The sequence below is a fragment of the Sturnira hondurensis genome, unplaced genomic scaffold (assembly GCF_014824575.4).
Source record: "Sturnira hondurensis isolate 20B ecotype Veracruz unplaced genomic scaffold, ASM1482457v3 Scaffold0018728, whole genome shotgun sequence".
Lineage (NCBI taxonomy): Eukaryota > Metazoa > Chordata > Mammalia > Chiroptera > Phyllostomidae > Sturnira > Sturnira hondurensis.
The window spans coordinates 18,002,604-18,027,785 of record NW_028091359.1 but is presented as its reverse complement, the minus strand read 5'-3'; the positions used below and the strand labels follow the sequence as shown (position 1 = coordinate 18,027,785).

The following is a 25,182-nucleotide window of genomic DNA, read 5'->3' as shown; positions in this document are numbered from 1 at the left end:
ATGGTCTTTTCACTTTTGCTTTGCCATTCAGTCTCTACTGGGTTAAACTCGCTATCAGCTGACCGAGTCAGTCAGTCACACGTTTGGAGAGTATCCATGCTTGGTTCTCCTAGGCAGGAAAGTCAGCCATATGATGGGAATGTATTTGCTCTCTTAAACTTTGACCAGACTTTAGAATCATTTCTAAAATAAATACATTGGGATGCCTTTGCAAAGAATGCTGATCAATTAATAGCAAGAGGCTTGGCTTCAAATGGTGTTCACTGCTTTTAGTAATTTAATATTTTGTTTTTCTTAGCCAGGTAGCACTTTAATATGCTTATTTTCTGTATAGACTAGAGTGTAAAGGAGAAAACAGTATAATGGCTTTGTTAGGTCTATTGCATTTTTACCCCAAGAGCTTCAAACGCTTCTGTTGGAGTCTCCCTTTAGCTGCAGAAGTGACATGTCCTGGTCGTGCCTGGAGGCATATGCCCTGGCTGTGTAGAGAAGGCTGTTTCTTCTGAGTGGCGGGAGAAAAGCCAAGACTAACGTGATGTGTCGGCAGTAATTTCCAACTGTCCCCTCCTACCCACTCTTTTGCAGGATGATAAGGATGGCGCATTTGTGAAATGGAGAGTGGAGAATTCGTGGGGTGAAGACCATGGCCACAAAGGTGAGCTGAAGCTGGTAATACCAGTTCAAGATGCCTTGAGTCTGTTCTGCTCTCTGCCTCAAGAGATATGGGTAGAAAGCTGCCCTGGTGTGGAGTATTTTTCAGTAATATATCCCATTGGATAGACTATTTCAGAGAAAAATCTGAGGATCTAGTTTGCTGCCAGGATCCCTGTGACCAAAGTACTGTGCCTGAATCCCCTGAGTTGATGCTGAGACCAGTACATGCTGGCATTCGTTCCAAACTGTGCTGACCCTACTAGACCTCTTGTACCAGAACACCCTGGCCGGTGAGAAGGTGGAGTGCCCTTTGCAGGACACTTGCTCTGTAGCATTTGGTGTATTTTCATCTCCTGCCCTAACTCGCTAGAAAGTCAGTGTCTCTGAGCAGGAAATGGGATTGGCAAGAAACTTAACACATTTACTGGAGACTCTAGGGGTTGTAAAGCCTGTAGAGTAAAAAAATGCTGTGGTTACTGTTTAGAACTGTGTTATTCTGACAAATCAAAACCAGTCAGAAGTCACAAATAAATTATAATAATTAGACTTTAAAAAACTCAGGTAGCAAAGTGAAATATGTAGATAAACAAAAAGAAGAAAATAAAAATCTAATCTTACCACCTACAGATCACCGTTAACTGATTAGGGTATTTTTTTTCTTGTGAATTTTTGAGGCTGTATTTTTAAAGACTGTTTTTCATAGTAGATAAAAAGCCTTTTAAGGAGGTTTTATGTTTTAATTTTTAAGGTTTCAACCCAATAGTGGTACTACTGTAGAATATCATGCATGTATTTGCATGTGCTGGTGGCATTTGTAGCGGCTCTTTCTCAGATTTCGTATCCCTCACTTTTAGCCAGTGGGTTCTGGCTGGGAAAGACACGCTGGCCACTACTTACTACACGAGACAGAAGACGGAGGGGCAGGGGGGAAACAGGCAGGGAAGCCAGAGAGATAGGTGCCCAGGCACTTGGAATCAAGCTTCCACATACATTTCCCCGAGCGATAATCAGCCAGAAATTTTCTTCAAAAAAAAAAAAGGAAAAGAAAACGGAGGTTACAGCAACTCTTTGCCTGTCGCCTCCCTCAATGTTCAGAATAGTGATCTTTCCAACTGTGCTCCCAGAGCCCCCGGACTTCCAAGGGTAAAAGATGTGAAGGAGGAGTGTGGAGGTTGGGAAGTGAGCAGGTGGGGCTTCAGTAGTTTATACTTGAAAACTTCTGTCTTAGAGGAGCCTATTAACCTGAGTTTTGATCTTGACATTATGCCGTGATTGAGCAGCACAGGTCTGCAGATGAGGGCCAAAACTTGGAGGCCTAGAACCTGTCATTCCAAGTCTTTCCATCTCCCCATGAAATGCTCATTGGTGGGTGTTGGCTAACCATCCCTGGCATCTGCTGAGAAACTCAGCAGCCCAGTGTTTATATGTAAACAAATACACGTGCCATTATTGTGTTTCTGTTCATCATAAGGTGGTTGCATGTCCCCTTTCTGTGATTTTTGTTACTATTCTGTGATTATGTGGTGCTTCTTAAGTTACTGTTAATGTATTAGAGGGCAACATATTTTTCAGTTGGTGATTTCTTATAAGATGAATTTCATTCTGAGACAAATGCATGTTGGAATCACGTAGAGAGGGTTATAAACCTTAAAGCTAACAGAAAGCTTAAAAAGAAACAATTTAAAATTTACTTATATCTGTAAATTGACGATAGTTAAATGAATGCAAGGGAATGGCATATCTTAAATTGGAAGGATTTCCAATTTGTAGAATGTTAATACATAAGATAATCCCTGGCTGGCGTGGGTCAGAGGATTGAGGGCTGGATTGCAAAGCAAAGGGTCACTGGTTTGATTCCCAGTCAGGGCACATGCCTGGGTTGTGGGCGAGGCCCCTAGTAGGGGGCATGTGAGAGGCAACCACACATCGATGTTTCTCTCCCCCCTTCCCCTCTCTCTAAAAAATAAAATAAATAAAGTCTTTTAAAAAATTCGTAAGATATTGGTAGCTTGTTTAATTTTTGGTCTAATTTGGTCCCTGTAGTTGGGTTTGTTATCATAGAAATTAGTGTCTAAGAAACGAACTAAAGCTATGGTTTGTTTAGATGAGCCTGGATTACTTGGCTTGCTTCTGTGACATTTTTCTGTCTTTAATAGTCACTGAGTTTGATGATAACATTGCTATTCATTTAAGAGAGGATAAACACTTGTTAAAGGCAGGCAAGTGCTCAGTGTTTTGGGTAGTGTGAGTTATTGTTTTTGTTACAGTACTTTGAACCTAAATACCTTCTCTTAAAGAGAATTCTGGCCTCTGCTAATTTTTTGTTTCATTCACTGTACCTCTCTACTGTGACTCAGTACTGAGGGTGTGCAGGTTTTGCTTTTGCTGACTTACTCATTGTTATTACAGTCATCCCTCTGTAACCATGGGGGGGATTGGTTCCAGGACCCCCCTGAATACCAACATCTGCAGATTTGAAAGTCCCTTATATAAAATGTGTATTTGTATCTAACCTACATACATCTTCCCCTATACTTTAAATCATCTCTAGGTGCTTATATACATAATACAATGTAAATACTTTCATACATCTTCCCCTATACTTTAAATCATCTCTAGGTGCTTATATACATAATACAATGTAAATACTTTACTAATAGTTGTTACACTATTGTTTAAGGAATAATGGCAAGAAGTAAAGTCTGTTCCATACAGACAGAACCATCATACACCTAACTATATAATTCACGTCAGCAACAACGTAACTGTTTTCCCCGGTTGAATTCATGGGTGTAGAACCTGTGGATGCAGAAGGGCAGATGTTGAGACAGCGGGAGTCTTGATCCTGTTGAGCTGCCTGTAATCCTTCCTGGTGAAATCTACAGCTGTCCAGGCCAGATTAAAGTAACTCATTTTGTTTTTCTGAGTAACCGAAATGCCTGAAATGATACAGCACTTCAGTAGAAAGCCAAAAGATACAGTGACCTGAGTGGAGGTAGGGAATAGTTCATTCACAGCCAAAATAAATTATTCTCATGTATTTCTTGGTAATGAAGATTTAACAGGACAGAAAGAAAGAAAACATGATCTAATCTAACTGGCACACTTGGCCTGACCTGAAGAGAATGCGTACTGTTGTCTCGCTGGCGATGTGTGTCGATCCCAGCAGGGCCCTCCTCCCTGCCTGTCGTCTGGTGTGCTGGCTGGCACCTGAGGCAGAGCCTCTGGTTGCCTTTCTCTCAGAGACCTGACAATCTTAAACAGCATCGCTGGGGTTTTGTTTCTGCAGATAACATTGTTAATAGTTTGTTACTATTCTCCTCGGGATTTCTGCTTGTTAAGATGGATGGTTTCTGAAAAAGCAGTGTTAATGATACAAACGGAGGTAAAGAGCCGAGATACATGGGCAGGGGGCTTGGGCTTTAGTCTTCCCCCATTGGTCATGTTCATGGCCATAACCTGATTATTTCACAAAATGGACAAACATTCCTTCTGATCACAAAAGACGTAAAAGGAGAGTATTAATTCTTGTCTTACTGCGCCCTTTGGATTACTTCACGTTGGTGAATTCAAGTTCCTGAGCTGGACTGAAACTTGGATGCACATCTAGCACGTCATAAACCCCACATGGCTGTCTTCTCCCCCCGCTCTGGAAATACATTTCTAACTTGTTTATGAGTCATGTCAGAGACAGTTGGATTTCACAGTTGGATGAAGGAACGGACCTTGGAACTTGTTACGTTGTCTTTCATTTTGAAAGGTGTATAAGCTTATTAGAGTAAATAGTTTGTAAAATTCAGTCTGAGAAGAACATAAGCTTTAAACCAAGACGACCCTAGTCTGATAGGAGACCTAGTTTCTTAACCACTAAACGTGCTTCTCTGTTCTAGTAGCACCGAGCATAGAAATAACAGGTAACTCGTGGTCCTTTTTTGACCAGGAACTAGTGACTGAAGGGCCATGAAACTATATAAAGGATCAGAAGACATTGTGTAAATGTCCAGTGTCAGGAGAAGGGGCTCTTAGAGCACCATTTTTCTGGGACGTGAATGAGAAAAAAGGTTGATGTCTGAGGTTATTAGCACACTGTGAATTGGGTGAGTAAAAAACTGGATGGAGTCGTCCCCAGTTCCCCAGAATTATTTTGCAAATGTATGTTTTGCATTTTTTGTGTGAATGCTGCTTTATAGGTTTTTTCCTTAATTTTTGTTATCTTGGACAATTTCAAGTATATATAAAGGATATATGGTATGAAGGAAACCCCCCTTCACATGGGCCCATCACACAGCTTCAGTAGGTGTCAACATTCTGCCGTGCATATAACAAAAGTGGCTTTGGTTGTTAACAAATTAAATTCTTACACGGTCTCCCTAGTGAGCCAGTCTTACTATTACTGTGGAACTTCTCTGTGATTGGTTCACATAATCATGGGATGGTGTTGCAGTCCTCGTGTTTGATGCAGCACAGATCTGAGTGGTGGGATTACCGTAACATGGCTCTCAATGCTTGTTTAGTCTGGTTTCTTAATATGCTAAATAACAACAACTTTTTTACAGAGAAAGCCATACCGACTTTTTGGCCAACCTAATCTATTACTTAAAGATAACTGTTTATTTACAGATCTATTTGAGATTCAGTTTTGGGTTTCTAGCACAAATAATATAAATTATAGGCAATATTGAGCTGAACTTGGTGAAACAAGAGAAAATTATATGAGCTAAAAGAAGCTTCTGATTTCGTAGAAAAGGGCAAGATACAAATTTGTTATGTCACCTCGGGGTTTTCCGGTCTCTGCACCGTCACAGGCGGGTCTCTGAGTTCTTACAGAGGGCCCACTCCGCCTCTATTTTTGTTAACCAAAGGGCCTGCGTGACGGGGATAAAAATAGTACGTTCGGCTAGAACAGGAAGCGTGTGCTCTGAGACTGGCTGATGCTTTCTTACCGAACGGTGTGACCAGGACAGGCTGCTCTTCGTGAGAGGGGGACAGGCTGTGGGGCAGAGGCCTTAGGATCAGGCCTCAGTCTCAGGGGGAAGTTCCCTCACGTTTAACAGAGACTGGATGTGTATTTGCTTTCTCCTGCAGAGAGGGTCTGTTGTTTTCACTGGGTTGTTCCCAGCTGTGCTCGCCTTGGTTGGAGAAGGATAGGGGTTTTGAAGCCCAGAACCTGGAGCTAAACGTCCTCAGTTCGCATCCTGGCAGTCCCCTCTGGTCCGTGCGGCCCTGGTCATGACATTGAACCTATCTAAGCCTTAGTCAGCCCAGCTGTAAAGTGGAGATAATAATTGTACCCACCTCAGTTGTTGGGAGAGGCACACCGGGCGTAGAAGTGGCACTCAGACATGCTGGCCGTCATTGTCACTTGTTCATGTACCTGGAGGCAGGTGAGGGTGGGAGAACAATTAGGTAGGCTCCTCAGCCTTTCCCTCCCGGAGGAGTGGAGGAGTGCGGTCTGACTTGCCCGTTTCTAGCTTCGCATCTCTGAGAATTCAGGACCCCCGTGCGACCATTGCGCTGCATCACAGTTCGCTGGAGGGATGCCTAGTCCTGTGAGAGGAGTGGAGGAGGCGGCTAAACCGAGGGAAAATCGTTAGCATTAGCCATACCTCACACTGATTGTTGGGGCGTGGGGAACCGTGCATGGACAATGGTGAAATGACTGTCTCTGACCCCCAGAGGAATTTACACTTATTCACCTGGGACTCAGGCGGGGGACTTGAAGAGGGCTGTGATGCAGCACGGCGACATCCATGGTGTACTCCTCGGGCTGGAGATACGGGACAGGAGTTGGAGGGAAGCGAAAGCAGAGGCGATTCCTCCAGGAAGGCAGATGACAGAGGGGGGCAGGACCAGGGCGGGCTCCCTGAGTGGGAAACGACAGGAAGACGTGAAAGCTGAGGTGGTTGGAACAGGTGAGGGACGGGAAGCCCAGGGACTGGGTGGTGAAAGGGAGGGCCTGGTGGTAAATCGTTCTACAGCAGAACAGTCAAACGAGTCAAGGAAAAAGGATTTGGGGTTGGATTTTAAGTCAGTTTTTGGAAATTTTTGGAAATTTTCAGAGGGGTGGGGGTGGAAGCCCAGCAGTCCTGTCATGCCCATTAGCAACGTTTTCGTACTTCATTCCTTCAAATGCCGGGGGAGCGGGCAGGGGAAACTGGGACGATTGCAGCTGTGAATCTTGCCCCATAGGTGTTAGTAATGCATCGTAAGAACAGATTGTAAATCATAAACACAAGGATAAGGATGAAATAATAGAAGGGATAAACTGCAAGGGAGATGGTGAGTGACCGGAAATGTGAAGGCTCCTTAGCAGTTCGCCAGTGGTGAGTGGAGTTTCAGGAAAGATGTGCGGGTTGTGCCTTTCGTTTTGGAGAGGAAGTGGCCAGCCAGCTGAAGAAGTGGTGTCTGAGGGGTAAGGCCAAGAAATCATGTGGCCTGCCATGCGTGGAGCTCTTGAGGGATGATCCAAAAGTGGGCTGTGCCTGAAACAAGTAGGAGTAGTGGTAGTGTGGGTGTCCAAAGGCATTGTATTTCTGCCAGAAAACAGGACCTTGGATGACACCTAGATTCTCCTCTCCTGTCCGGCAGCAAGACCCTTACAGAACTGTGTACTCGCAGACGTGCCTGGGTCGCACTCACTGGTGCAGGGAAAGGCGATCAGACTGGTTGGAGACTTGCCCCCTCTTCCTCAGCCCAGGGCGGACGGGCTTCTGTACTCCACGGCGGAAGACACTGCCTCAGGCCGCGTGGGCTTCTGCTCACCGAACTTTGCTGTGGTTTGATGGTTTAGAAATACAGCCCACAAACCAAAACAATGCTCTTTCCCTACCACACATTGCATTCTGCCTTTTTCCTAGTAGATTTATCAGGGAAATGGTATCTTCTCTAACTTTTTTTTTTTTTGAAGACCACAGTTAATATCCAGCTATAAGGGTAACTCTTCTCTTAACAGCAAAAGGTTCAGAAGCATGAATGCATCCTCATCACATACTTTGGTATTTACTCTGGAGGAAAAAGAACCCTCTTCTCTGATCACTGTCCAAATGTCTATCTCATAAGTGGTGATTTTTTTAAAAGACTGTTTGTTTGTTTTTACACAGAGGGGAAGGGAGAAAGAGAGGTTGAGACAAATCAGTGTGTCGTTGCCTATCATGTGCCCCCTAGTGGGGACCTGACCCACAGCCCAAACATGTGCCCTGACTGGGAATCTAACCAGCACTCAATCCACTGAGCTACACCAGCCAGGGCTCATAGTGGCGGTTTGGTTCTCTTCTTCCGGTTGTGGGATCTTTTTTTCAGGAGGGAGGGAGTAAACATCCAGCCCGTGCTGTTCTCCCTTCTAAATACATGCACTCCGAATACATGGCATCTCTTTGATTTAAAGATACAAAAGGTCTCATAAACGGGCCCTACAAAAACTGGGCACATGACTGTTGATGTGTGATGTGTGAGCAGATGAAATTGGTTCCAAGCAGCTAGGTGCCTAAGCCAGGTTACATGCTGTTATCTGTTGCTAAAGTCGTTAACCCTGCCTCTTTGCTGTTGAGTGCTCCGTTAGAGGAAGACCTGGATTTCTGTGTGGGCTTTACTTTTGGCTGAGAGACTTCAGACAACTCATGCCAACCCTGCCTGACTGGTAATGATGTTGTCAGGATTAAAATCAAAACAAGGACAGCAGATGTGAAATTGTATTGGCAAGTGTCACCTCTCCACAGATTTTTATGGGGGTGTGTATTTGTTTGCTTTCTAAAGTATAATTCATTTAGTAAATAATAAAATTACATTGTTCCAAAATCAAAATACAAAAAAGTATATAAAGAGGAATCTTATATCCATCTCTGTCACTTCCCCCCCCTCTTCTTTGAGGTAACCATTCCTGTTTGTTTCTCTTACATCTTTCCAGCGTTTGTTAGTGCACCAAAGATAGCGTGTCTTGTACCCTGCTCTGCATCTTCTTTTCGCTTCACTTAACGATATGTCTTGGAATTTCCTGATGAGTATCTTTCCACATCAGTGCAGCTTCATTACCTTCCATTGTCTGGATGTACCATAGTTTATGTAACCAGTTCCTATTCTAATAGAACTTGGGTTGTTTCCAGTCTTTTGCTGTTACAAACAGTATTGCCGTGAATTAATATATGTACAATGCTTAGAATAGTACCTGCCACACAGTAAGAGCTAAATAGCCTTGGCTGATGTGGCTCAGTGGATTGAGCGCTGGCCTGTGAACCAGAGGGTCTCTAGGTCAGTTCCCAGTCAGGGCACGTGCCTCGGCTGCAGGCTGGGTCCCCAGTAGGGGGCGCACTAGGGGGTGCACAAACCACACATTGATGTTTCTCCCTCCCTTCCCCTCTCTCTAAAAATAAGTAAATAAAACCTTAAAAAAGAAATAGTGCCTGGCACATAGTAAGAGCTAATTTAAATAAATATGAGTTATTCTTGTGCATAAATAAATACACAGTATATAATTCATGTTGTGTGCATGTAAGTGCTGTGTGTCTGCAGGGTAAAGTCCCCAAATGGCATTACTTGGTGAGAAGGGTAAATATATATGTTTGAAATTTTTCTAGATAGTGCCAAATTCCATTCCATAGGGATTGTGATATTTTGCACAGTTGCAACCTACTCTCTGTACCAGCGATTTTCAGCCGGTGTACTGCAAGGACTTTTAAAACACGCGTGTGCCGCAGCATACTGGTTAGCTGTTTAGTGTCAGGTGTTGCATGTTTTTAAATTTTTTGCCGCACACAGGTTGAAAGTCGCTGCTCTGTGTGACTGTGTGGCATTAGTGCGCACTCTGCAGTGACGTGGTGGGTACCTAGCAGAAGTGGCTGGTGCATTGTCATTACTGAGTCATCCCTGAACACTCTGTGTGCTCCTGATTGGGACTCGACTGTGTCAAGGCCTTAGTGAGCGATGGGTTTTCAGTGAGACTGTATTTCTAATGCTTTCTTACCGCTCAGCCTACTTTTTTAAATTTATTTTTTCATTATAATAGCAGAAAAATGTTTACATAATACCAAATTTGGAAGCCAGAAAGGAAAAGACTGGTAAGCTTGATTTCATAAAAAAGAAGTTTTAGTAGACTAGAAAATATTATGAACTAAATTGGAAGGGAAATTATATAATGGAGAAAAATGTTTGCAACCATTGCTATAACTTATAAATATTTAGTTCACTATCAATGATTACTGTGAAAAAGGCAAACACACCAGTTATAAACAGGCAGAAGCCCCAAGCAAGCATTTTATAGAAGGAAACTGAGTAGCGAGCAGACTTACACGCACAAGTTGAGGCTGGACCCAGAGAGAATGTCGTAATTCTGTATACCAAGTACCGATGAGGATATAAGGAAATTAAAAGATAATTAAGGATGTAACAAAGATTTAGTTGCAAAAATGTTTGCTGCAGTGTTGTTCCTAAGCATGAACAAAAGGTCTCGTTTCCAGCGGCAGTTTCCGGACAAACGGAATGTGTTCTGTTTGCCTGTGCTAGTTCAGCACCTTAAAATTGTCACGTGAGCAGACGCGCTTCTCGTTTGTCAGTATGAAAAGAGCAGTATGGGGAGGCTGCATGTTTAGTACTTTGTAACAGAAGAGCATGTGTGATAACGTGTTTTTACTAAATGTAGGAATCTGTATGTAGAAACTGCCCAAGACGTATGTAGAATTGGAAGAGGGCTTACCCCGAGGTGGTGGAGTCGTGGGCAGTTTCAGAATTTCTGTTCGTCCTCTCCCCCTCTCATCCACCTTTTCCTCCTGCTCCTCGTCTTTCTCCTTCTCCTGTGTTTCCAAGATATTTTATAATGAACATGAATTGTCTGAGTAATCTCTAAGGACTCAGAAAAGCAATAGAACATTTTAGAAATTCGGGGGGGAATCACCTACCCTATGATATAAAATTGTCATTTTTTCATGATTTCCCCCTGTATATCTCAGTTTGTAACATAGTTGTCATAATATAGGATATTCCACTTTTCTGTACTTTACTTTTATCGCTTTTTAACTTTTTCCCGTTACTACATAGTCTTCACAGTTTCATTTCAAATGATGAATGTTTTGTGGAGTGGTTTCCCACCCCTTATTAGGAAGTTTGAGTTGTGAGACAAGTGTCTGCAAGGTTTGTGCTTCCTCTTCTGGAAATCTCTCTTCAAACTCCAGTTCTCACCAGCGGGCGACAGCGTGGCAGCGACGAGACGAGGCCCAGTAGACGGGCTTCTTCGGGTGCGCGCAGCCAGACAGACCCATCGGAGCAGAAGAGATGGCTTGGCCTTATCACACTCTTCTTTAAAAACAGCAACAAAAATTAACCACAAATAGCTTGTTGGTGAGGTGAAGTGCTTCACAGAACAAAGTCAGGGAAAAATACAACATATACCTTAATTCATAAATGCTGGTATACTTTTCACCTTCATCTAGGTTTAGATCTCTGGTAGGGTTGCAGAAGACGAGTTTTCTCTGGTAAAGTGGCCCTGGAGCCCTCTGGCCATTACAAAAAGGGTGTTTCCCAGAGAAAAAAGAAAAATCTGCTGCAGGGATCCCAAGGTTAAACTTTCCCGTTTACTAACCCATTGGAAGCTATTAGGTCGTTGAGTGAATTTGGCCTAACGCTCCAGAGCTCCGCTCACAGACACCTTTTCCCTGTGTGGACCGATAGTGCCCTTTCTCGGGACAAATACAGAAGCAGGCCAGTTTCTTGGAGGGTCTGTGTGCTTGTTTGGTTTCTTTCTCAGTGTGTGTACACACGACATTAAAACTGAAACAAAACTGAATTTCACCTTAGTTCCTAAAGCTGACTTGCTTTGTCCATTTACCTCTGTGTTTCCCTAAATGTAACCTTGGGATCCCTGCAGCAGATTTTCCTTCTCTTCCCCTTTTTCCTTAGGGAACGTCTTTTTCTAATGGCCAGAGGGCTGAGAAGCTGCAACTTTCCTTAAGTCGAAAGGGCCACATTCTAGCTGCCGGAGTGGGTGCTTTGCTGCTCCCTTGGGTGCCAGACATACTGATCCCAATCTTCTCAGTCAAACTCCAGGACACGCAGTATCAACTGTTACAGCAGCCACGAGTTCGTTATCTACTTGGAGTGCAATTACTTTGCGGCCCCCAAGACCGTGGGGTGTTTGTGGGCCCCGAAGATTTCATATCCTGAAGAGCGAGAGACTAATCACGGCAGGTCCTCTTGGCAGGGACACCAAAAGGGTGCGTTGCGATCGATAGGAGTTTTAATTTGTGAGGACTTAATCTGATCTGCTTTTGGAACAAGATGCGCAGATGTACTTATTGTCCATTTTCTCTGTGTATTCTCTGAAGACTCATTTGATTCTGTGACGATAGTATTGTCATAAGGGCACAAACTTTATTACATGAGCCTGCCTCTGTCCTTCACCTGCCTGGCTGTCCAGTGCTGCGCCGAGAATTTACTCAGCCTGCGTTGCGGTAGAGGGAAGGATGTCTCAGATGGTATAGTGTTAGGAATCTGGTCTCCTGCCCACCCGAAGTTCCTTTTTGGGAAGGCGGATACTGCGTTTCTTAGGATGCAGCGAGAAGTGGTGCAGGTGGGCCCTTCAGGGGACCAGGCTTTGGTTGCTAGACCTCAGTGGCATTGCTGTGGGTGGTGGTCAGTGAGGGCCAGGTCCTGACCGACCGGCGCAGCAAAGCGGGGGGCTCTGGAATGCATAATTGAGACAAACCACAGAAGGCACAGGCTGCAATGTTTGTCTCTCCTTCCCTGTGTCTCCTGCTGGGAAAAGGAGCACTGGACAGGAGGCTGGCATCAAGGGACAAGGCAGCACCCCCTTGCCCAGCTGAGCCAGAGCCCTCGAGCACTTCTGCAGGGCATTTTCTTTTGAGGGTGAGTGTGCTGGGCCTCATCAGGATGAGCAGTCTTTGCCCTCTGTGGGCGGTGAGGCGGGATTGGGCGTAGATGACCTCAGCAAAGCAGTTGTGTTTTCAGGTTAAATGATGTCCCCTGTCACACCACTTAGCTTACAAAATTAGACTCACCATCATGTTGCTTTTAATTATTTAAAACGGTCTTGCTTTTAGAGCAGCAGTTCTCTGAGGACCCCTGAGGATCACTGGGACCCTTTTAGGGGGTCTGCAGGGTCTTCCGTTCCCCAGCAAATGTCTGTCTGAGGGCAGGTTTTCTCTGTCTGCTTCAGCCAGAACCACAGCTTGCAATGGACTGAGCACAGAAGGCGGATATCGGAATTCAGCTGTCTGCCGTAAAGCCAGACATTGAGTTGTAAAACAGTACCACTTTTCTAACTAAAGTTTATTTTGTTTTGGAAGATACAATTATTTTTTCCTAAAATATACATTATTTACATTCTTGTTTTTATGTTTTTAATTCTTATTTTTATATGCATTAGTATTTTAAACTGTTTTAAGTTTTATTATGGTAAATGTCAGAACTTACAACCCACAGAAATAGCTTTTCGCTTCTCCACATATAGTGTCAGCCCAGGGGCTGAGAGTTTGGGGCTGCCGCCCCGGGGGACCCCTTCAGAGGAGGAGCCCCATCTCCTCCCTTTCCCTTGGTCCTGCGTAGGAAGAAGTGGTACAGCACAGACCTAGATTTGCACAAACAGTTCCAGAGAAAGTTGGCTCGTGTCTGGTGTGCAGGAGGTGCCAGACAGTGCGAGGTGGTGGTGCTGCTGATCGGCAGTTCCTTCGAGTCCTCGGATGTGCAGGTGTGCCCTGTGGAGGCGCACATTTGTGCTCTAGGCTTGCTCCCTGGCCCAGTCTTGTTTTGTTGTTGTTGTTGTTTTTTTTAAGATTTTATTTATTGATTTTTAGAGAAAAGGGAAGGAGGGAGAAAGAGAGGGAGAGAAACATCAATGGGTGGTTGCCTTTCACACGCCCCCTACTGGGGACGTAGCCCGCAACCCAGGCATGTGCCCTGACTGGGAATGAAGCAGCAACCCTTTGGTTCACAGGCTGGCGCTTAGTCCACTGAGCCACACCAGCCAGGGCCCAGTCTTGTTTTAGCACCCACACTGGAGTCTCAGGTGCAGCACTTTTCCCACTGGTCAAGTTTATTAGAAGTATGTTCTTGAAGGGGAATTTGTGTTGTCCCAGTGGAGCCTGAGATACAGGTTGATCTTCCTGAGAGGAGCGGGCAGGTTTCTAGGAAGGGCACCTAACGATACCTGAGCTCTCAGCTGAGCTCTCAGCCTAGGCCAGTAGCTCGCTGTCTCTGCAGCCCTGCCCCCTGGAGAGATCTGTGCACTGGGGAAGGGAGGAGGAGCAGCTCAGTCTTCCGGTTCCGCCTGCCCCTTACGGAAGATCTCCCCCTCAGAAAGCAAGGACTGTGTGACTGTTTGATCCATGTAGTGTCATCTGCAATGAGTGTCTACCTGGGAATGACAACTGGCCCCCTCAGCACTCCCCTAGCAGCTTGTTTTTTCTAGGATAGAGAGGAAGGTAGGAGAACAGCCAGTGATGCTGAGCAGGTGGGTGGGGTAAGAATGGAACTGCTGAGCTTGCCCTTCTGACCCTAGAGATTAATCCCCTCAGCGTGGCTGCATGAACAAGAAGGATTTCACCTTCCTTGTCGGGTCCTCCTCTCCCCTTCAGTGGGGCAGCCTGGACAGTGCAACAGCACAGGACCTGCTAACAGCCTTAGGTCCAGGGCCCAGCTCTGAACCTCACCTGTGTGACCGGGCACGTTGCTTAGTTACTCTGAGCCCAGATTTCTAATTGGTAAAAATATAGCCGTGCCTGTCCTGTCTGCTTCACAGAATTGCTAATAAGACCTAGATTAAATGGGATTATACATGAGAAAGTGAAAAACATGTACAAACACTAATTTGGTAAGAAGCTTCTTAGTGGCCAATAGGGTTTCTGCTCTTTGCCCCTTGCCCTCTGAACTCATGAGGCTTCCATTCCTCCCTCCAGGTTACCTGTGCATGACCGACGAGTGGTTTTCTGAATATGTCTACGAAGTGGTGGTGGACAAGAAGCATGTCCCCGAAGAGGTGCTAGCTGTGTTCGAGCAGGAAGCCATTGTCCTGCCAGCCTGGGACCCCATGGGGGCTTTGGCCAAGTGATAGCCTCCAGTTCTTTCCTCCTCCCGTGGCTGCAAAGGACAGATCCAGGAACTGAAGCCAAAGTTAAACATGCGACTGTGTGTTCCCGCAGGACACAGTCAGACTCTTGGATTTCTCCTCCAGGAACCTCTCGGGGAAATGTGGTTTATGTCGAAACAAAATATTCTTAAAGAAAATAAAAGGGAAAGATCAGGTCACAACAGCTATTCTCACCTCCAGCAGCTCAGGATCGCTTAGCGTTTCAGTCAGATGTAACCGTTCGTCTCAACTCTGTCAAAAAAGTGTGTTCGGTGTCTGTTTTAATAAGATGGGCGGGGATGAGCGGTGAAGGGCTACGGAAGGGAAACAGACCGAATGCCCCTTGTTCCTAGAGCAGCGTCGGAGGAGGGTCGCCCAAGATTCGCTGCACGCTGCCCTACAGCCCGCTGTCCTTCCCGGACTGCAGTCCCTGAATTCGGTTTTTCCAGGTGATTTTATGTGTCTCTCACAGCCCAGGAGTAGGAGATTGATCAGTTCCAACCTGATTTCTTCCTGTCGTTCTGAACTGGCGGGAAGCAAAGCTCTGCTTGAGTTGGGGTTACGTAGAGACTTAGAGAAACTTGAGTGAGAGAACAGCCAAAACCTTATGATCTGAATTATAATTATTAGGAGGCGCTCTGGCCAAATGGTTCGATTTCTGCCTCTGGAATTGGGAGCCGGGTGGGCAGGAAAAGGTGATACCCATTCTTTCTGACAACTAGATGGTGCTGAGAAGCTTTTAAATAAAACACTTTGCTAAATGAGAGTAAGTTGGCTTATTTGATCTAAGCAGTGTTTCTTTATTTAGCTACAAAGGAAGGCAACCAGGTGAGTCACGTTCTGCAAAGTGAGAAAGAGCCGGATGGTTCAGGGCTTTCCTGCTTCGGCTTGTCTCTGCGACGTGATCCTCCCGAGTCTGGACTGATCCTCCCTGGCGGTGGCAGAGTGCTTCCAGGCACCGTAATTAAGAGTGCTTGTGTCCCTGCAATTAACCATTTTCTAATCCTCACCCGAGGATATGTTTGCTTTTTTTTTTTTTTTTTGGTTAGTTTGAATAGGTTTTAGAGAGAGGAAGAGAGAGAGAGAAAAAAAACCCCATCAATCCGTTGCCTCCCTTAGGTGCCCCAACTGGGAATCGAGTCTGCAGCCTTCCAGGGTACAGGACAACACTGAGCCAGCTGGCCAGGACAACCACTGCACCCAGATCCAGGGTCCCTACAGGGGGGTGAAGCATTCAGCCTCAGAATGTGCTGGAGATTGTTTATTTTACTGAGACTGGGCCTTCTGTCGCTGAAAGCCAGCAAGTGTAGCTCCCTGATCAATATTCCCATAGGTGCCTGAGCCCCGTACCTTTCTGATTGTCCAGGAACCTAATCAGTCCTGGCAGGGGGTGCTGTCTAACAGCACCTCCCAAGATAGCATTAGATAAAGGCTCCGGCTGTAACCACAGTGTTACAGGACTCTAGTAATCCTGTCCCGAGCAGAAGTCAGTCAGTTTCTAGACACATCATGGCAAAACCTTAGAACACATCTTAGAAGCATCCAGGAAAAACAGATTACCTCCAAAGAAAAGACAATTACATTGATAACTACGTTCTCAACAACTATATGAGCCAGAGACAATGAAACACATCTTTGCAGTGCTACGAAAAGTTAACTGTGAACCTAGAAGTCTATACTCAATGAAACTGTCAAGAAATAAAAAGACATTTTTATTCAAAAACTGTTGGCGGGCTCTCTAGGGAGCATGCCCATGCCTTTCCCTACCCCCTACTTTCCCCGGGGCACGCTCCTTCCACCCCCCAAACCAAACCTCTGCGCCTTTCCTCTCTCAAGGCTTCTCCCCCCACCACCCACTTTTGCCTCCCGCTCTCTGTTTCCCTCTCCCTCTCTCGCTCTACCCCCTAAGCTCCAAGGTAACTTGTTTCCTGAGCCCATTTTTTCTACGTCTCACTTTTTCTACCTCTGACTTTCTAAATAAAATTTTTCTTATAATTTGGGCAAAGAAAGGATAACTTGCCCAAACAAAAGGGAAACGATCCCATATGGAAGGTCCGAAAAGAACGTGATAAATACACGCATCATCTAAACAAAATGCGGGTGAATCCTATCGAGTTTAAAACAAGATAAAACTAAAATATGTGATAATAGATAATTAGATGATTGGAATAAACATTCTAATGGCCTTATGCCATTCAGGAAGAAAATAAGTATATTGATTAAATTTTAGCTTTGGTATGTTTATTATATGTGCAAAAAGTTTCTAGATTAACTACTGAAAAATAGAGGATGTAGTTTCCAAGCAAGATCGATACATAGACAAGGTAGGGGAGAGAAAGAAAAACGCAGGACAAATAAGAGTATCCAAAATAAGGTAGTAGAAATAATCTAAATGTGTCAATAAATTGTGTGTGTGTGTGTGTGTGTGTGTGTGTGTATGAATGGGTTATATGTTTCAGAAAAAAGCTAAAATGTCAAACTGGGTTTTAAAAAGAGATTTAGCCATAAGTTGAGAAGTGACATCAGCAATTGAGAGTATAATGAAGGATAAGAAAGATACATTGGCATAAACTAACCAAATTAAATCTGTTGTAACTATGCTAATGCCCAGCAAAATTAAGACCACTCTGAATAGCCCAAGAGACTAATCCTAGGGTATGTTATTCACAGCCTTCCTCGAGTTGTACAACACAGTGGCCCTGGAAATAAGCTTTCAAGTAAAAAACATGACTCGAGATAATCACTACATAATTATATGTTTATTCGATTCTCCAGAAAAATATAAAGATACTTAGTATGCCCTGACTGGTGTAGCTCAGTAGTTTGAGCGTGGGTTGTGAACCAAAGGGTCGCCAGTTTGATTCCCAGTCAGAGCACATGCCTGGGTTGCAGGCCCGGTCCCCAGTAGGGGGTGCTCAAGAGGCAACCACACATTGATGTTTCTCTCTCATTCTCTTCCCCTCTCTCTAAAAATGAATAAATAAAATATTTTTTAAAAAGAACAATAAAATTGGTATATTTCATTATTTTTTAAAAAGATAGTATGTATCTACTAATGTTACCTCAGAATACATAAAAACAAGTACATGGAAAAATAAGTATTTTAATATCGTAATGGAAGATTTGAACATCTCAGTTATTCAAAGATGAAGAGGGTGAGTGTAGAAGGACGCAGCCTTGAGAGAGCAAGGTGTTGAGCCTGGACAGGATACGGAACTGGATGAACCCGGGAGGGCCAAGGGAAGGAAGGTTGGGGAAGGAAACACAGCCTCCTGAAATGATACTACAACTAAGTAGACGCACCCATAGTTTTAATTCAAGCAATGCATCATCAGCAGAGTCTTTCAGTACCCTTAGTCCGTATTAGAAATCTTACGCGTTGAGCCGGACCGCTGTCAGTGGAGAGATGATGGTCTGATGTTAACAACGATCCTCTTGATCATCGTTGACTGAACTTTCTGCTCCTTCTTGAGCCCATCTTCTCTCACCTGCTCCCTGCCTCTTGTTTCTCTTCCACATTGGAATCTCGGTGTTTGAGCTTTCTTCAGTTTAAAATTTTAGGCATTCTGGAAGAACTTCCAGCCAAGATGGAGGCGTAAGTAGACACACTTTGCCTCCTCGCACAACCAAAAGAAGAACAACAGCAAATTTAAAAACAAAATATGACCAGAACTGCCAGAAAATTGAACCATATGGAAGTCTGACAATCAAGAAGTTAAAGAAGAAACATTCACCCAGGTAGGTTAGAGGGGCGGAGACAGGCAGTGGGGCGGAGAGGGCACACAGCAAGTGGTGGCTGGAGGACTGGGGTGGGCCAGGTGGCGGCTGATGGACCAGGCAGTTCTGCATTCGTGTGCAGATAAACTGGAAGGAACAACTGGGGAGCAAGACAGACCATGCAACCCAGGGTTCCAGTGTGGGGGAATAAAGCCTCAAAATCTCCAACTGAAAAAACCTGTCCAGGTTGTGCCAGCGGGAGAGACTCCCAGCCTCACAGGAGAGTTCATTGGAGAGACCCACAGGGTCCTAGAACATACACAAAACCACCCGCCCGGGAATCAGCACCAGAAGGGTCCAGTTTCCTTGTGGGTAGTGGGGGTCATGACAGAAAGCTGCTGAGAGCCAGGCAAGCAGCTTTGTTCCCTCACGGACCTCGCCCCCACATACAGTGCCACAACACAGTGATGTGGCTTGCTCCATCCTGGCAAATACCTAAGGCTCCACCCCTTATTACATAGTAGGTGCACCAAGACAAGAAAAATGGCCTAAATGAAAGAACAGATCAAAGCTCCAGAAAAAAATACAACTAAGCATGAAGAGATAGCCACCCTATGAGATACACAATTCAAAACACTGATAATCAGAATGCTCACAGAATTAGTTGAGTACAGTCACAAAATAGAAGGAAAAGTGAAGGCTATGAAAAGTGAAATAAAGGGAAATGTACAGGGAACCAACAGTGAAGTGAAAGAAACTAAGTCTCAAATCTAAGGTTTGGAGCAGAAGGAAGAATGAAACATTTAACCAGAACAGAGTGAAGAAACAAGAATTCAAAAAAATGAGAAGAGGCCCTGGCTGGTGTAGCTCAGTGGATTGAGCGCAGGCCTGTGAACCACACAATTGCAGTTCGATTCCCAGCCAGGGCACATTCCTGGGTTGCAGGCCAGTTCCCAGCAGGGGACTCACAAGAGGCAACCATACATTGATATTTCTCTCCTCTCCTTCTCTCCCTCTCTAAAGATAAATAAATAAAATATTTTTTTTTAAAAAAAGAAAACATAATAAAGGAGAACTTCCCCAATCTGGCAAAGGAAATAGACTTCCAGGAAGTCCAGGAAGCTCAGAGTCCTAGAGAAGTTGGACCCAAGGAGGAACACACCAAGGCACATCATAATTACATTAGCCAAGATTAAAGATAAGGAGGGAATCTTAAAAGCAGCAAGAGAAAAGGGGACAGTTACCTACAAAGGAGTTCCCATAAGACTATCAGCTGATTTCTCAAAAGAGACCTTGCAGGCAAGAAGAGGCTGGAAAGTATTCCAAGTCATGAAAGGCCAGGACCTACAGCCAAGATTGCTTTATCCAGCAAAACTTTCATTTAGAATGGAAGGACAGATAAAGTGCTTCTCAGATAAGGTCAAGTTCAAGGAGTTCATCATCACCAAGCCCTTATTATACGAAATGTTAAAGGGACTTAGCTAAGAAAAAGATGATCAAAAATATGAACAGTAAAATGACAACTCAAAAATATCAACAACTGAAACTAAAAAAACAAAACAAAACTAAGCAAACAACTAGAACAGGAACAGAATCACAGAAATGGAGATCACATGGAGGGTTATCAGCAGGGAGGGAGAGGGGGGATAATGGTGGAAAAAGTACAGGGAATAAGAAGCATAAATGGTAGGTACAAAATAGGGGGAAGTTAAGGATAGTGTGGGAAATGGAGATGCCAAAGAACTTATACGTACGACCCATGGATACGAACTAAGGTAGGAGAATGATGGAGGGAAGGGGGGTACAAGGCAGAGGGGGATAAAGAGGAGAAAAAATGGGACAACTGTAATAGCATAATCAATAAAATATGTTTAAAAAGGTGACTATGTAGAAGATTCAAACATTGAACAGTTTTGGTATAATGGACATCTATGGATCACTGTGTCTAACAACTGCAGTCTTTTTGAACACATGGCATTTTTTAAAAAATGGACCACCTACTGGGCAATAGAGTGAATCTCAACAAATTTCAGGGATTTTTATGCAGCACAAACTACAATGCAATGAAGTTGGAAACCAAAATTAAAAGATAAGTAGAAGACCTGTATATGTTCAGAAATTAACTCATAGGTCCAAGAAGAAATTATAAAGACAATATAGCCCTGGCCAGTGTGGCTCAGCGGGAGCATTGTCCCGTGCACTAAAAGGCTGGGGGTTTGATTCCCAGGCAGGGCACATACCTAGCTCGGGAGTTCAATCCCCGGCTGGGGTGCACACAGTAGGCAACCAATCGATGTTTCCAACTTGCATAAATATTTCTATTTCCTTCCTCTCTCTTGAAAATCAGTAAACATTTTTTTAAATTTAATCTGAACAATAATAAAAATACTATGTATCAAAGTGACAGAGACAGCTAAAATAGTAAATTTTATTTCATATACTTATTAAATGTAAGAAAGACTGAAAATTGAGCTAAGCAAGTGTCTCAAGAACTCAGAACACCTGGCTGGTGTAGCTCAGTGGATTGAGCATGGGCCTGCGAACCAGAGGATCGCGGTTCGATTCCCAGTCAGGGCACATGCCTGGGTTGCGGGCCAGTTCCCGGCAGGGGACACAAGATACATTGTGTGTCCTCGGCAGAGGCAACCATACATTGATATTTCTCTCCCTCTCTCCTTCCCTTCCCCTCTAAAGATAAATAAATAAAATAAAATAAATTTAAAAAAAGAACTCAGAACAGCAAAATGAACTTAAAGAAAATAGGTAATAAGAAAGGTGTGCAGAAATTAAACAGGATCAACAAAGCTACAGATTGGGTCTTTTTTTAAAAAATGAAGTAAATGAACAGATCATTGGCAGGACTGATTTTAAAAAAGACAAAAATTTAAAAGGATGCAATTATAGATGCAGACACGTGAAAAATAGGAGACGCTCAACTTGTCAAAAGTGACAATAAAGGGGTTTGTTTAGAAGATAAATGCACAGCTGGGCAAGAGCAGGAGAGGAAAAGCCAGGAGCTGGAAAGCAGGTAGAGGTGTTGAAAGATTTAGCAGAGCTGAAAAAGTTGAATTCTAAGCCAGTGATAGAGCCAATTTACGGTGCATAACCCCCCTAAAAGCTCAGATAGGATAGCGCCAGGTAGCCTTACTCTGGAAACTGGGAGGGATGGGGGGGTATTGAAGGTTAAATGTCTGTGGGAGTCCCTCCCAACTTTGTGCAGCCAGGTCACTCCCTCCACTGCTGCTCAGCAGCCAACTCAAGATTTATTTTCAAGAGGGAAAAATTTACAGTCTGGAGGGCAGAAACCTCGCTGAGGGTGAGGATTTGCATCATAATCGTTCTCTGTCATGGTGGACTTCCAGAAATCTAATACCCAGAAGATTGGGTGTTTTCTCTGGGAAATCTCAATTAGCCCAAGAGGAAATATGCAAAGAACTATTTTATGGCATAAAGAGTTATTTTGTGAGGCTGGTATGACCCTCACAAGGACAGCAACAGAAAAAAATACATGCACATCTCACCCATAAACACAGATCCCAAAGTCCTAAAGCAAATGTGAAATATATAAAAAGCCAATCTTCATAACCAAATATTTTATAAAAGCTATTTCCCCAATAAAATTAGGATTCAATGGGGAGAAACAAAAAATGCTGGGTGTGTCTCCTCTCCTGAAGATAAAGGGAAATGGGTCAAAGTTTTCACCAGAGATCTGAACTGGCAGAATAATATTTGGGTGACTGGTTGAGCTCAGAAACGGGCAGATGTGAACTGTCTTCTCCCGGGAACCACACAAGAGTTATTCCAACTCTTTGGAATAACTCTCTGACCTTCTGAAAGTCCTCGCCAGCCCTGGGGCTCCTCTGGAGACATGTAGAGTCACAATGACACTGCCCTTCCACAGGACCGATGACAAGACATGCCTTCAGGGACCCACAGCCCGGACCTGATGACGAGGCGTGCCTTCAGCATGTGGTTGCTCTGGCTGCCCTTAAAGAACAGCTGAATTCCAATTTGCTGTTGGCAGGGGCAGGGCACTTGCTTTTTAACTCCCATCCCTCCAGGTGGGGCGGGGCGGGGGGGGGGGCGTGAGCGTCGTTCCTGGCTATGGCTACAGTCCTTGGTTAAGTTGGATTTTTCTGTAAGTGACTCCAGATGAGCATTCTCCCATTTAGGACATCTTGTTCAGAAACAGGAAGCTGATCGCTCCTCCCTGGAGTCTATGATACAGCTGATTGAAAACTGGCAATAGACAGGCCAGAGTTGTTTTGTTTCCTCTTCCAAACACCAAGCCCTTTACACATTCCCACAGAGGGAAAGGGAGGGAGGGAACGAATGTTCCTTCTTTGGGAACAGGAGTGTGTGAAGGTGGGAAGCCCTTCTGCATTCTTGGTACGGTGTGAATACTACTTGCTCTCTTTCTTCTGTAGAAAAACTCCAGTTTGGTATCTCCTCTTGAAGTGGATGGAGTGGGCTCTGAAGCCATCTCTCAGCTACCCCATGGCAGTTTTCGTTGTTTTATGATCAGCTGCTGCACAGAAGGATCGGTAGCTGGCAGGGTGGGCATATGGTACAAGGTCCCAGAGTGTCCTTGACTTACAACTGCAGCCTCCCTGCTCTCACCTGGCTGGGACCTCATAGGTTACCTCCTCAACACTTCTCCAAATCAGACAAGAAGTCCTTTACATTGCACTGGGATGCATTCAGTGACGGGAGCACACAGCTTCCCCCCAACCCCCCCGTGGCCCCCGCCCACTTCTCCACCCTCAGCTTCCTCACTTACCTTCCTGTTCACTCTGCTCCAGCCAACCAGCTTGTCCCTTAGACACAGCAGGCGTACCCCCACCTCCTTGCTGGCCCCTCTCCCCGCAGCTCTCCCCTCACAGCTTTGATTGGCTGGCTCCTCATAATTTGGGCCATGGCTGGACCATCAGGGCTGTCTTAATCACCTTCTAAGAAGCCACCGTCTTTTCTGGTGGCTCTACCACCTCCACACCTGTCACTCGCTCTCTATACTAGCCCAGGTCTTTTTTTTTCCCTCACTTTTTTTGGCTTATCATTTTTTAATAAAAGATTTTATTTATTTGTTTTTTAGAGCAAAGGGAAGGGAGGAAGCAAGAGAGGGAAGAAACACTGATGTGCAATGGGTTGCCTCTCTCATGCTCCCGACTGGGGACCTAGCCCACAGCCCAGTCATGTGCCCTGACTGGGCATCAAAATGTCGAGCTTCTCCTTTGCCGGATGATGCCCAACCTACTGAGCCACACCAGCCAGGGCAGTGACTGTCACCTCCTGCAATTATCTTCTTTATTTACATGTTTATGTACATTCTCCCCCAAAGTCAATGCTCCCTGTCTGCTCCTCAGTGGCAGGGGGCATTGCTCACCACTTGATTCTTGCTCACCACTTTAATCACACATAAATGGTAAATACAGCTGGCTGAGTGACTGAAAATGCCCTATATTCTGACAGCTATTCTCAATGGAAAGTTTATACATAGATCTAAAGTCGACTTTCCCACACCTTGCTCAGCAGGGATGAGCAGAACCAGGACAAAGCCCCCATGACCTTATTTCAATGCTTAGCAGCAAGGTCTAGATTTCGTCAAGGTGACCGGCACTGGGGCAGTCGAAGAGGGAGGGAACACCACAGAGGTTTGTCCCTTTTCTCACTCTGTGCACCTTTCTTGTTTGAAACCAGCCCAGCACCGTGGGAAGCCCAGGGCCTTCAGACTCAGGCAGACAGGCCGACTGCTGCTCGGAGCCTGTGTCAGTGGGGACAAGTCACTGAACCTCTCTGGGCTCAGTCTCTGTGCCACTCATACCAAAAGCCACACTTAAATGTATTAAACTTGAGAACTCACAGCTTGAAAAATAGGAAATCTATCATTTATTTTTAATAACATTTACAGCAAAATACAGTCAAAGCATTTATACTGCCTATTACCCATATGGTGGCAAAAGTACAGAAGAAAATGCAGTAATGTACCTTGTAGATGCTCAAAAAATGGTAGATTAATAACCTGTTCACACAGAGCTCCTCCAACATGCCCAGTATCTTACTAGTAAGGAGGGTGAAAATTATTTCCTGCTCTCCACAAGTTTACCATTTAGGTGGGAAAATAAGATGTGCATACTCGAGCCAGTTGAAAAAGAAGGTGACTTGCGATGAGCAAGGTCTTCTAGTAAATGCCGTGACAGATACGAAAGGGCTTGAAGTCGAAGGACAAGAAGTGCTGACTGGTTGGTTGTAAACTGACTTCTAACCACAGGGACCACAGATGTCAAAGACTAGTCAGGTTCCCGAACATCAAGGGGGCAGAGCAGGAGTGAGTGTGCTGTAGTCAAGCACGCAAAACAAAACTGGCAGCAGGGGTGTGAGGGAGAGGGTGACTTCAGCGGCTGGAAGTGGAGGGGGGGGGGGGCGCTTGTGTTCGGAAAGTAGTTTTCCCTCTTGATCAGGCTCTGAGCAAGCCCTGGACTTCGCCTCTCGGTTCACAGCACCTTGCTAGTAAATGAGAAAATATTTCCCTCCTTTTCCAAGGTAAAAAAATTTTTTACAACGGTGCTGAGTAATTTGCCCCATTTGGGAAGGAAACACGCCTGTGCTGTGCCCCTGAGGACTTCTGAGCTCCTGCCTGCTTTGCGATAAGCTTGGGGCCCCCCAGAATGTCTTCCTGTGTCCATTTTGGTTTTTGCTTTTATAACTTTAAAAAAAATGCTGCTTCTCTCTTCCCTGGCTGGTGT

The 25,182-nt window shown here is 44.8% G+C and overlaps 1 protein-coding gene across 1 annotated transcript in view; it reads left to right on the top strand.

Annotated features, from left to right (window-relative positions):
- BLMH (bleomycin hydrolase) overlaps positions 1–15,488 on the top strand; it is a 39,808-nt gene extending 24,320 nt beyond the window's left edge. The window contains exons 11-12 of the mRNA XM_037070280.1: positions 586–655; positions 14,553–15,488. Of these exons, the coding sequence (XP_036926175.1) occupies positions 586–655; positions 14,553–14,704 (222 nt within the window). The 3' untranslated portion in view covers positions 14,705–15,488. The remainder of the gene's footprint in view (positions 1–585; positions 656–14,552) is intronic.
- Positions 15,489–25,182: the final 9,694 nt, after the last annotated feature.